Genomic DNA, 12,438 nt, shown 5'->3' on the forward strand with positions numbered 1-12,438 from the left:
AGCCCTGGCTGACCAAGGGCTCCTGAGCCAAGTCTGAAGCAACACGTGGCACAGGCAGACCATGTGTCCTGGGGTGGGGCAGGCAGCTATGTGCTCTGGGCTGGGAGACTGGGTCACGTCTGCACCTGCCCCAGTCCCTTGGCGGATTGGTAAGGCAGGCTGGCAGGGCCTGTGTGCGTAGGAGGCAGCTGGCGGCACCGTGTGCTGACGACCTCACAACCAACCCCCCCCAGCCGTTCGGCGCCGCGTGTTAGAACCACCCCCAGAACCTCAGTTAAGCAAAGGGGTTAGTTTCCATGGAGACACAGCATCCTTTCTCCATGGCAACCTGAAATCCCAAAACCCAAGTTAGGCTCAGGACTGAGTCATCTGTGACCGGTAGGGGGTGCTCTCCCACCGGGCTGACCCCAGGGCCACGCACAGGTGAGCCATTGACCGCAGACTTAAAGGTGCCCCAGGGCCAAACTGGGGCCTGTGGGGACCCAGATGGGCCCTGCTTAACCCCTTCCTGCCTGCTTGTGTGGTTTGAGGAGGCCGGTAAGGCTCCGTGATGCACCATGTGGAGGTGGCAGCCCTACAGCTGGGGCTCTAGGAGGGGCGCTTGCACGCACAGGACCCCTGCCCCCTGACGCTGGGCCCAGAACAGAGAGGACGCGGGCTCGGCCCGGGCTGAGTGGACACACAAGAGTTAACTGGTGGGGCGTGACAGGGCGAACCGCCCTCAGGAAGTGTTACTCACCGCCGGGAATGTGAGCGCTCTTGCCTCGGGGGCTGGATTCCCTTCCTGAGTCCTGGGAGAAACCGGGAGAAACCAGAGGAGCTCCCAGCCATGGAAACCCCTGGGGAGCCGGGAGCTGGACCTCTCGGAGCCCCCAGCCTGTCCAACTTCGCACCTGGGCGCCCGGAGAGAGAAAAGTTAGTGAAGTTGGAAGGGCAGCCTGGTGGGGCGGGGAGGGGTGGCAGAGCAGGGTCCGTCCCAGGGCAGAGGAGGGGGAGAGGGGGAAGCAAGGGTCCCACCCCCTGATGCCCTGCTCGAGTCTGCCGCCCGCCCGCAGGCCAGCCGAGGACCCGCCGTACGACGTGCCAGGGGCCAGTGGGCGGCAGGCGGGCGGGCCCCAGCGGCCTGGGCGCACCGTGAGCCTGCGGGAGCGCTTGCTGCTCACGCGGCCCGTGTGGCTGCAGCTGCGGGCCAACGCGGCGGCGGCACTGCACGTGCTGAGGACCGAGCCCCCGGGGGTGAGTCGTGCCCCTGACCCCAGCACTGGCCGGCGGGGGGCGGTGGGGGGAGAGAGGGAGAGGCCGGACACGGAGGTGCCGAGCCTGCGACCCCTGTCCCTTGCAGACGTTCCTGGTGCGGAAATCTAACACTCGCGGGTGCCAAGCCCTGTGCGTGCGGCTGCCCGAGGCCGGTGGCTCCTCCTTTGTCTCTAGCCACTACATCCAGGAGAGCCCTGGGGGTGAGCGGGACTGGCCTGGGGGGGGAAGGGGCTGGAAGCCGTCAGGGCCGGGCGCAGGGGTGTTTCCCAGAGAACAACCGCACTTCCCATCTCTCAGGCGTCTCCTTGGAGGGCTCAGAGCTCATGTTCCCAGACCTGGTCCAGCTCATCTGCGCCTACTGCCATACCCGGTGAGCCTGGCCACAGGGTGGCTGGTGTCCGTTGGTCCCAGCTCCCTGGGACAGTCTGTCTTCCCAACCCCTGCAGGTCCTGTCAGCCCCCAGAGCCCTGAGCATCCCTCACACCCCTGGCTTTCTGTTTCCCTCTCTGGCCTCAGGGACATCCTTCTCCTCCCACTCCAGCTCCCCAGAGCCATCTGCCAGGCAGCCACCCACAAGGAACTCGAAGCCATCTCCCATCTGGGCATTGGTAAGGGCTCTTCTGCTACCCATTGCACAGATGGACAAGCTGAGGCCAAGAAGAAAAGGGAAGGCATACGGGCACATGGCACCCTCCGCAAACCTCCCTGAGGCCCCAATTGGTTTCCCTAGAGTTCTGGAGCTCCTCCCTCAACACCAAGGCTCAGCCGGGCCCATCTGAAGGCCAGCTGCTGCCCCGGCTGAAGCCCCGGTCCCCGCAAGAGCTGGACCAGGGCACAGGAGCCGCCCTATGCTTCTTCAATCCCCTGTTCCCAGGGGACCTGGGCCCCACCAAGCGGGAGAAATTCAAGAGGAGCTTCAAAGTGCGTGTGTCCACGGAGACTTCCAGTCCTCTGTCACCACCTGCCGTGCCACCTCCCCCAGTCCCCGTGCTGCCAGGTGCAGCCCCCAACCAGACAGAAAGCTTACCCCCTCGCCAGCTTCTGCGAAGGGAGAGCTCGGTGGGGTACCGTGTGCCAGGGGGCGCCAGGCCCAGCCTCCCCCCGCTGCCCTCCCTCCAGGAGGTAGACTGTGGCTCCCCCAGCAGCTCGGAAGAGGAGGGGGTGCCGGGTTCCCGGGGAAGCCCAGCGACCTCCCCCTGCCTGGGCCGCCGGCGGCCCCTGCTTCGGTCCATGAGCGCTGCCTTCTGCTCCCTGCTGGCACCCGAGCGGAAGGTGGGCCGAGCAGCCTCGGCGCTGACGCAGGACCGACACACGGCTGTGGGCCAGCTGGTGCAGGACCTACTGACCCAGGTGCGGGCTGGCCCTGAGCCCCGGGAGCTGCAGGGGGTCCGAGAGGCGCTGAGCCGGGCCCGGGCCATGCTGAGCGCGGAGCTGGGCCCTGAGAAGCTGCTGCCGCCCGAGAGACTGGGTGAGACCCCGGGCCGGGCTCCACAGGCTCAGCTCACCTCTCCCCTCCCCCGTTAACTCCAGCTCTTCCCATTCCCCGCCTCTCTCCCGCTCTTCTCCCGTCTCACCGAGATTCCTCCTCCTCTTTGTCCCTCTCTCTCCCTGACTACAGCCCCGTCCCGGGGGCCCCTACTCACGCCCCTGACCCTGCCCGCCTCTCCTCCGCAGAACACATCTTGGAGAAGTCGCTGCATCGCTCCGTGCTCAAGCCTCTCCGGCCTATCCTGGCGGCCCGCCTGCGGCGCCGGCTTTCCGCCAATGGCTCCCTGGGCCGCCTGGCTGAAGGCCTCCGCCTGGCCCGGACCCAGGGCCCTGGAGCCTTCGGGTCCCACGTGAGCCTGCCCTCCCCCGTGGAGCTGGAGCAGGTGCGCCAGAAGCTGCTGCAGCTGCTCCGGGCCTACTCTCCCAGCGCCCAGGTCAAGCGGCTCCTGCAGGCTTGCAAGCTGCTCTACACAGCCCTGAGGACCCACGCGGGTACGCCCCCTCCTGCCCCCCTGCCCAGTCAGAGGCAGGCCCCCCAGAGATTCCAGAATGGCGCAGCAGGAGCGGGGGATGGGTCCAACCCTCCCATCTCAGAGATGGTGCAACCGAGGCCCAGAGACTAGAGCATCCTCTCCCCAGCCCCTGTCTGTGGTTGCCATAGAGACCACATCACCCCAGGCCCAGCAGGTGGAAGGGAGGGTCACTGAGACACGGAGTGGACACCCGACCCTGGGGCCCCAGAGGAGTCTGAAGCTTCCTCCTCTACCACCCCCCAGGGGAGGGCGCAGGGGCGGACGAGTTCCTCCCGCTGCTAAGCCTTGTCCTGGCCCAGTGCGACCTTCCCGAGCTGCTGCTGGAGGCCGAGTACATGTCGGAGCTGCTGGAGCCCAGCCTGCTCACGGGAGAGGGTGAGGGAGCGCCTCCACGTGCCACCTCCCTGTCTGTGTGGGACTGGGTGCTTAGGGGCTGCATGGCCCCCAGGAAGTGGTGGGGGGCGGTGGCCAAGTGTCCCCTACCCCCAGCCTGAGCTGCATTCTTCCCCTTGTGTCCCAGGCGGTTACTACCTGACCAGCCTCTCGGCCAGCCTGGCCCTGCTGAGTGGCCTGGACCAGGCCCACACCCTCCCCCTGAGCCCCTCACAGGAACTACAGCGCTCCCTCAGCCTCTGGGAGCAGCGCCGCCTGCCCGCCACCCACAGCTCCCAGGTAACAGGGCCTCCACGCCAGCCACCCTGAACCACCCGGCCCCTGGGGCGCGGTGGGGGTGGCGGGGTTCTGGCACCATCCTGCAGAGTCCCCTCTTTTCCTAGTGAGACCTAGCAGGGGAGAGGCTACTCCTACATCACCCTGTCACAGAAGCAGCATCCTGTGTGGACGTCCAGGCCTAGCTTTTCTCGAGAGGGATCCATGTGCTCTAGGGGCTCAGCCCTGCAGCTTGATAGAAACTCAAATTAGGACCGTTATTACCCCATTTTACAGATGAGGAAACGGAGACATGACATGGAGGGGGAAAGGGACACGGGTGGCAAGCTCAAGCCCCAAATCCTGGCTTCTGGCCCCCAACTGGGGCTCTGCCCTCCCCTGGAGTGAGGCTCCCAACCCGTGCTCCCCTCACCCTCCTCTCCATCCAGTCAAGGGACCCTTCCTAGCCTTGGTTAAGAGTTTAGACCCTGTAGCCAGATGCCGGCTTTAAATCCTGGCTCTGCTACTTTCTATTTCCAGGAGCTTGGGCAAGTCACGTAACCTCTTTGTGCCTCGATATCCTCATCTATAAAATGAGGCAACAGGACTTATCTCCTGGGGTCGATGTGTGGATGAAATGAGTGAATGCAGGACAAGTGCTTAGGGCACGGGGGAAGGTTCCGAGTAGGGTTGTCAGGCTCCGGAGAGCTGCTGGGGCCACCCTTCCTGCCAGCCTGCAGCTCTGACTCACTAGCCAAGGCAGATCTCACCTTTCCTCAGAGCCCCGCTTGCAGCATCCCTTGTCCAAAAAGCTTTTGTCTCTTGGCTGTACCCCTGGATTTATACCACCGCACCCTGTCCCTACAAAGCCTACCCTGGGACCTCAAGCTTTGCAGCCAGATATAGACCAGGCAGGACTGAGCTCTTGCTTTGCTTCTCCTCCTACACAGCACCTCCTCCGAGTAGCCTACCAGGACCCCAGCAGTGGCTGCACCTCCAAGACCCTGGCTGTGCCCCCAGGGGCCTCGATTGCCACCCTGAACCAGCTCTGTGCCACCAAATTCCGAGTGACCCAGCCTGACACATTTGGCCTCTTCCTGTACAAGGAGCAGGGCTACCACCGCCTGCCCCCTGGAGCCCTGGCCCACAGGCTCCCTGCAACTGGCTACCTTGTCTATCGCAGGGCGGAGCGGCCTGAGACCCAGGGGGCCTCACCTGGGACCTCACCAGAGGACAGCAGCGGGGAGCTAGAGGCAGGAGGCAGGGAGGAGGAGAAGGGGGGTGGGGGAGATGGGGACATCCAGGTCAAAGCCGGTCCTGGGGACAGCAGGGGAGAGTCTGAGACCGTTGCGGAGAGGGCCAGGGGGGCCCCGGCTCAGCCAGGGGGGCCAGAGGCTGAGGGAAGCCGGGCAGCAGAGGAGTAGCAGGAAGTGGTCAGAAGGGTCATTTGGGACAGAAAACTCTGAGCCTGCGGGGAAGGCCTTTCAGAGCCGTCAGCCCCACCCCTCGCAGGCTTCCCCACCCCAGGCCGCTCCTGTGTCTGCCACCACCTCCAGCTGACACTTAGCTCTGTGATCACACCTGCAGGGGTCGTGCGTGCCTGGCCTGGCTGCATCTGGAACACTGGAATCAAGTTGAGGGGCTTGGAGGGACCCCAAACCATGGGCTCAGGCCCTTTGCCTCTCTCCCTTCCCTCCCCGCTAGAGGCCAGCCAGCCTTCAGTGCTGAGTTGCCCAGCAGGGGACAACCCCAACAGGAGCCCAGCCTCTGGCAGCCCCTCCTGGCTGGGGTCTTCAAGGCTCTGAAAGGCTTCACCTGCTCCTGGGTGTTGGGAGGATTCAGGGAGCCAACAACGACTCAGAGCCCAGGCCAGCCGTAGCCCAGCTGGAGGACTGGCAGCTCCAGACTTGAGTGTCCTGGAGAGAGAGGGTGCAGTTGCCGCCCTGCCTTCTCCCACGAGTCCCCCACTTTCTCTGCACTGAAGCCTTCTGGACCTCACAAGAGCTTCAATGGGGGCTGGGCATGGCTTACTACACACTGAGGCTTGGGAAAGAGACTCCTAAGATACCGATCGCACAGCCGGCCATTGCAGGTTCCCCGCCCAAACCAGGTGTCAGACTCCAACTAAGCGCCCTTTATTCTAAACCACCGATAAATTAACCCTAAGGGCCCTTCAGCCCCAAGGCAGGGCCTAGAGCGGGGATCCAACGGAGCGAAGAAAATGCCAACAATTACCACAAGGGGGTGCGCGTGGCCCAGGAAGTGGCCAGTGGGTGATTCCGAGGGGCGAGGGCGTCTCCGGGGCTGCAGTGCGGCAGGTGGGCAGAGGCCCCGTGCTCTTGCAGCCATCGGGCAACCTGGGGTCGGTGCGGGGGCCAGCACCGCCGGCCCTCAGCTCCCTTGGAGTCGGGGACCTGGGTGAAGCAAACTCCAGGGTATCCCTCCCTGGGAAGGAACTGTCCCCTGATGGAAGGAGGACCCCAGCCAGTCTCTGGGGCACTCCCTCAGGTGCTGAGCACAGAGGGACATCGGCCCACATGTGAGACAGACATGACAACTGGAAGGTAGAAATCCTGGACATTGGGATTTCTGACAGTCCAGAGACAGATACCACCAAATTTGGGGGCAGGGCTCCCAAATGTTTCTCTAGGACCACCAGCAGCTCTTACCTCCCCACTTCCACCCCCAACTCTAAGCTTCTTGCTGGTAGGGAGTCTCCCCTTTTGTATGTCTTTCCTCCCTATCCGCCCCCACCCCCACCCCCAGTGCCTGCATAGGCACTCAATAAATGCTGTCCCCTGATTGGAGTTTGATATATAAGAGTGAAGGGCAGTGAGGTGGGGAGCTGGGAGGTTAAGTGGGGGCCTGGGTTCTGGGAACCAAACACAGGATGTCTCAAGTTCAGTTCCAGAGGAAAACCTAGAACGGTTGCCAGGGGTGCTCAGAGAACCCCGGATATGGAGCTGGTCTCATGGGAACTGGGACAGGCAGAGGCTTCTGAGCCCCTTCCTTGGGGGCCTCTGCAAGCCCCTCCTAATCCCTTACTGTGCTCAGTCCCAGTTCCAGGCTCTGGGAATTTAGCACCCCCCAGCAGTGGCTTCTCAGAGCACTGCTGGGCCCTGCCTGCTACTGAGCCTTTTGGTTTTTCTTCTCAAGACATTGTGCTTGGTCAGGGGCCGAGGCCAGGTAACTCGGCATGATCGAGGGTCACCATCTGGGGGTGGGGACTCTGAGCAGGGCAGGCAATGAGAGGCCCATCTAGGTCTGATCTCACCCCCATTTTACAGATGAGCAAACAGGCTTGCTCAGGGAAAGCGGCTTAGTACAGGGCAAAGAGCTGGGACACCGGGTTCTGTGGAGCTTCGGGATTCTGCCATCCTCCAAAACAGAAGCGCTCATTTACTCATCCTCTCGGGAATAATCGACTGTGTCCGAATGGACCAAGGACCAAGCACCCCCAGCCCCAGCCAGAGGGAAACAGGCGTAATCCGGCAAGAACAGCGCGACCTGTGCGAGCGTCGGGATTCAGCGCCGCCCCTCCCTCACGCTGCCTCCCACCTTTGGCCTTCTGGAAAAGGAAGTCACGCGAGAGGTGCCGCGTGACTTCTACCTGTCCCAAGGCCCTCCCAGGGGCCAGACCCAGCAGACCCCCCTCAGGCTGGCTTGCCCAGCCGCGCTGCTGCGGAGCCGGACTGGAAGGCCGGCGTTTGGCTCGCAAGCAGCAGCGAGGTCCCTTCCTCGCTTGGAAATGTTGCTCTTATCACCCCCAGAGGCGCCACCGCTCCCTGTGTGAGTTTATGGTCTGTCTTCCCCACTGGGCCTGAGCCAAGTCAGCCTTGTTCGCCTCTAAATCTCGGGGGCCTAGAACAATGCGTGGCCCAGAACTGGCTCTTAGGAGATGGAGGAGGAATGACTGACTGGGGAAGACGCAGCCTAAACGGTTCCTCCGAGTTCCTGGGGCTGGGGCGGCGCATTCTCCCTCGCTGCCGCCAGGGGGCGAGCATGCCCGTTCCCAGGCACATGCCAGGCCCCCTTCTTGAGGGAGGCCACTGGGCACTCGGAGGGCCTGCACCCGGCCTGGTGCCAGGGTGGGGAGGCATCCCCGCAGTGGGGCCCTGGGCTCGTTCTGTGAACGGGAGTCCTGCCAACAGAGGTTGGGAAGGGGAGCCGGGAGCCAGGGCCTGTGGAGTGGCCCGGGGAGAGGGGCCCCGGGAGGGGTGGGGACAAAGGCAGTCATTGAGACCCACACCACCACCCTCACTCACCGTCAACGCAGAGCATTTAACACCGTGCCATGGTCTCGTGACCCATGTTCGCCCCCCTCCAGTTTAACACACAAGAAACATCTGGACTCCTGTTTGCACACAGAATTTGTGACATCCTGTAGGCTACGGTCATGTGCGGAACACCTGGGCACCCCCAGCCTTAACAGGAACACTCAGAGTGTTGGGAACACCTGGAGACTGTTGGCCACTCATGCCCTGCGGGATGGGACCCGGTGACACACACGGGCCCCTCCTCTGAGCCACACCCTGACAGACATCCCCGGATCTGCAAGCTCACAGACGTTCCCTCAACACCCTCCCTGCCTCTCGGGTTCAGAGTGTGACTCGGTGACACCCATCCATGGGGACAGGCTGACACACAGACGTGGTGAGTGCTACACAGGGATTCGGCGACATACAGCTACCCGGGTAGCACCGCGAAGCCCCCCACTCAGACACGGTACGTGGGCTTGCTTCTCAGGCTGCACAGGCGTAGGAAGTATACACACGCGCACACGCGCGCACACATGCACACGTACACACGCACACACATGTGCACACGCACACATGCGCATACACGCACATACTTTCATACTTCTGATCATGCAGAAGAGGTCCAAGCCCTGATCCCGACTAATCTCACTCCAGCCCCGGCCTATCCCAGCTACGCTCAGCCATTCCAGTCCGTGGTGGACGCTGGTGGGGGCTGGAAGTTGCTGAGAAGACCCCCATGGGGGTTGTGGCAACCCCAGTGGCCAGGAAGGAGGCAGAGGCCGGCAGTACTGGGCGGGGAGGCCTGAGCTCATCAGATTCCAGCCTGAGTGATTCACGGGAAGCGCCTGGGGAGGATCTGGGAGGGTGGGGGTAATGACCCAGGGGCTGGGGCTTTGGGGGCCTGGGTGGGCTTCCGACTAGAAAGGATCTTGGGTCCAGAGCAAGCCTCTAGTCTGGGAGGGGGCTTCCTGAAGGGTGGCCCAGCCTGAGGGGTGTCTGCTGGGTCTGGCCACTGGGAGGGCCTTAGGACAGGAGCTGAGCCCACAGGATGAGACAATCGGCCCCTCCCGCCCTCCCCACCCGGGGCCTGGGCCCCTGACCCCACGCCTTCCCAGCCCCAACAGCTGGGTGTCTTTAGCAGGGGTTAGGCCAAGGGTGGGGGCAGGGGTGGGGTGACCTTCACGGCCATCTTGGCCCCTTGGGCCCTCAGGCCGGCAGCCGGACTGGACCCCAGAGACCCTGAAGGACTGGACCCAGCTGGCTCAGTCAGGGCTCACAGGGTTACAGGCCCTCGCTGCCCTGCCAGGCCAGGCCTCTGCCAGAGAGCCGAGAACACACAGCTGTCCCAGCGCCAGGGATGTTTTCCTGCTGAGATGGAGCCCTCTGCTCCTGCCACCTCCTGAGCCCCCTGCCTCCCTGGCTGGGCTGATGCTCAGAGGACCCGGCAGCTCCTTCAGGGTGACAGGAAGAAAGGATGGGGCTGGAGGCAGGACAGGGGTTGTAGGAAGTGCCTTTCTTGGAACTCTGCACCAAAATAGCCTGTTCTGTCCCCACTCTAGGTCTTAGTGTCCCACGGGGGAGATAAGTGTCACCAAGGAGACCCTCACCAGGGAGGGGCCTGAGCTGACCTTAATTGGGCTTTGGCTCACCACCCCCTTCCCCTCTCCTACCTCCACTGGCCCCCACCAAGCCTGCCTCAGGCTCCGCTCCACTTTGAAGTCCTAACATAAATATCATGTCTGCTTGGGTTCCCCTTCCTGGCCTGGTCACAGCCCCCAGACCTGGCTCCCACCCCAGCCAGCCCTGGGGGTGCGTGCCGGGGGAGAGGAGGGAGGCCTGGACCACCCAGGGAAGGGGGCGAGCCAGAGACGCTGGAACAGGAATGGGGAGACAGGGGGCAGACACCAGAGGCGGACAGGGAAGATACGGAAGTGGGCAGAGAACAGAGAGACAGACCTGAAAAACCAACAAGTGACAATCCTGGGGACAGGGGAGGAGACAGAGAGACCCCAGAGAGTGACAGGAGCGCTGGAGACGCCTGACTGCAGAGAGGGAAGAGAGAGGACGAGAAACAGTGCGAGGGACAGTGAGACCCCAGAGATCCCTGGGGCAGCGAGAGGGCAGGAAAAGAAGGGAAAGTTCCAGGGTGCAGATGGAGATGGGGATGCTGACACTGGGGTAGCAGAGGGAAGGACACGGGCTAACGGGTTCCCAGCATACAGGATTTGCAGTGCTGAGACCAGGAGAGTCCCCAGCAAACTGGGACAAGTTGGTCACCCTCGGTAGCAGGCTTCTGCCAGATGCCTCAGGGACCACAGAGTCCCACCCTCACAGCCAAAGAGCAGCAGAGGAAGGACAGGAACAGCAAAGGTCCCAGCTGTCCCCTCCTGGGATCCCCAGACTCAGGTAGTCCCTGCTCTGCCTCCACTCTGTGACCCGGGGCAAAGCCTTGTCCCTCTCTGAGCTGGGAGGACACTGAGCAGATCGGTGGGGCTGGGCCCTTCTAGCTCTGCGGTGGGCTCCAGGACGGCCATCCTCGTGGGCAGATGTGGCCAGATGTTCAGGCCAGGCATTTGCCAGGAGAGGGACTAGGGCCCCAGCTGTGCCCAGGTTGGGCGATCCAGGGGAGCCCTATGTTTCTCCCCTCACCTCTGTGGGCGCGGGTGTGGGCCTGTGGGGACACACACACATCACCCAGCTGCGTGGACCCTCAGCAATGCCAGCCCCAGGCAAGCACGCACACTCACGTGCACACGGTCGTGTACAGACACCCAGGTACACCCATCAGCACACCCAGGCTCTCTCCATGGTGGACGCCACCCCCCAGCCCCCTCCAGCTGTCAGAATCCCTTACCCCCAGGGACCAGGCCTGGACGCACCCCTTCTTCCCGGGCCCCACCTCCCCCCAAGCCTCTCCCTCCCACCCTGTCCAGTCCCCAGCACCGCCCCCTTCCCCGCGGTCTCTCCCATCCAGAAGCACACAGGGTGCGGCACCAGCACGTGGGGAGGGGAAGGAGGCCAAAATTGCTGCCCTCCCCCCAGACTGCCCTCCCTCCCCACTTCTGCCCTGGGACCTCGCCCACCTCCCCTCCTTCAGCTCCCACCCAAGACCAGGCGCCTCCTGCCCACCAGTTGGCCCTTCCTCCTGACAGCCTGAAGGCTGGGGTGGTTTGGGAAGAATTTAGAAATGGAGGGAGATGGGGGGATGGGGACAAAAGAAAAAGGAGGAAAGGAGGTGATTTGTACACAAAGCAATGTGCTGGCTCAGCAGCAGGCTGTGGCAAGGCTCTAGGACGCCTGCCCAGGGGGCGCCCCCCAATCATCCTCAACCCCCCCATCCTGGCTGTTACACTGGGCTCTCTTCAGGCCAACCCCTCTGCAGGCCGCCTGCACCCCCACCCCCACGGGCCCACACACTGCATCCAAAACCACTGTCTGGCTTGTCCCAGTAGCTGGAAGACAAGGCTCCTTCTGGGAAAGTGGGCTTCTGTTCTCAAGCCCATCTTGAGGTGAGCTCTCACCATAAGGGCCACGATCAGAGCAGAGAACTCCAGCCTCCTAACCCACACTGGGAGCAGAGCTTGGTGTCCAGAGCTGTCCCTACCCCTGCTAGGAAGACACCATGGCCTCGGGTCCCAACCAAGACAGATTGTGGTACCAAGGAAGCATCACACATGATCCCTGCTAGTGGTAGTCTGAGCCGTCCTGCCCTCCTGGACCACACTCCTACCGATCCCGAGTCGCATCCTGAGCCCACCATCCATTGTGGTGTGGCTCATTATGAATTAGCACTTCTGCCTGAATCCTTGTGCCCAGCCATGCCTCTCAACATCTTCTCTTGTCCGCACACCCATACACTTAGCCATCTATCCATCCATCCACTTACTCCTTCCTCCATCCCATCCATTATCCGTCTGTGTCCCGACCCCTGCATCCACGCATTCTCCTACCTCACTGCCCTTCCACCCATGTGCACATTCATGCATTCACCCACCTATCCATCCACCCACCCATCATCCAAGCATTTATTGCATCCTTTAGCATCTTCTCTGCGCTAGGGGGGAAGCAAGATGAGTCAGGCTGAATGGGACTGGCAGAAAGAGTAAGACCGCAACCAGCCCCTCTCTGTCCCCTCACCCCCAGATCCCTGATGCCGAGCCGCTGCTTCCCCATCCTGACCAGGGTAGGAAGTTCCTAGGCTACCTCGACTCCATCTCTCCCAACCTGGATGGAAGCAGGGGAATGCTAGGCAC

General features: G+C 62.8%; 1 protein-coding gene across 2 annotated transcripts; it reads left to right on the forward strand.

Annotated features, from left to right (window-relative positions):
* The first annotated feature begins 751 nt into the window (after positions 1 to 751).
* RIN1 (Ras and Rab interactor 1) lies at positions 752 to 6,728 on the forward strand. 2 transcript variants are annotated; one of them, XM_045893224.3, is made up of 10 exons: positions 753 to 915; positions 1,056 to 1,236; positions 1,343 to 1,457; positions 1,555 to 1,627; positions 1,774 to 1,865; positions 1,988 to 2,725; positions 2,932 to 3,237; positions 3,522 to 3,653; positions 3,799 to 3,950; positions 4,877 to 6,728. In XM_045893224.3, exons 1-10 carry the CDS (start codon positions 830 to 832, stop codon positions 5,348 to 5,350), a joined length of 2,349 nt encoding a protein of 782 aa, XP_045749180.1. In that variant the 5' UTR covers positions 753 to 829; the 3' UTR covers positions 5,351 to 6,728. The 2 variants fall into 2 exon arrangements, with proteins under 2 accessions (XP_064432208.1, XP_045749180.1); XM_064576138.1 differs by lacking the exon at positions 3,522 to 3,653 and having other exon boundaries at positions 752 to 915.
* Positions 6,729 to 12,438: the final 5,710 nt, after the last annotated feature.

This window comes from Mirounga angustirostris, unplaced genomic scaffold (genome assembly GCF_029215605.1).
Source record: "Mirounga angustirostris isolate CCGP_5_RB_7025 unplaced genomic scaffold, mMirAng1.0.hap1 SCAF_13, whole genome shotgun sequence".
NCBI lineage: Eukaryota > Metazoa > Chordata > Mammalia > Carnivora > Phocidae > Mirounga > Mirounga angustirostris.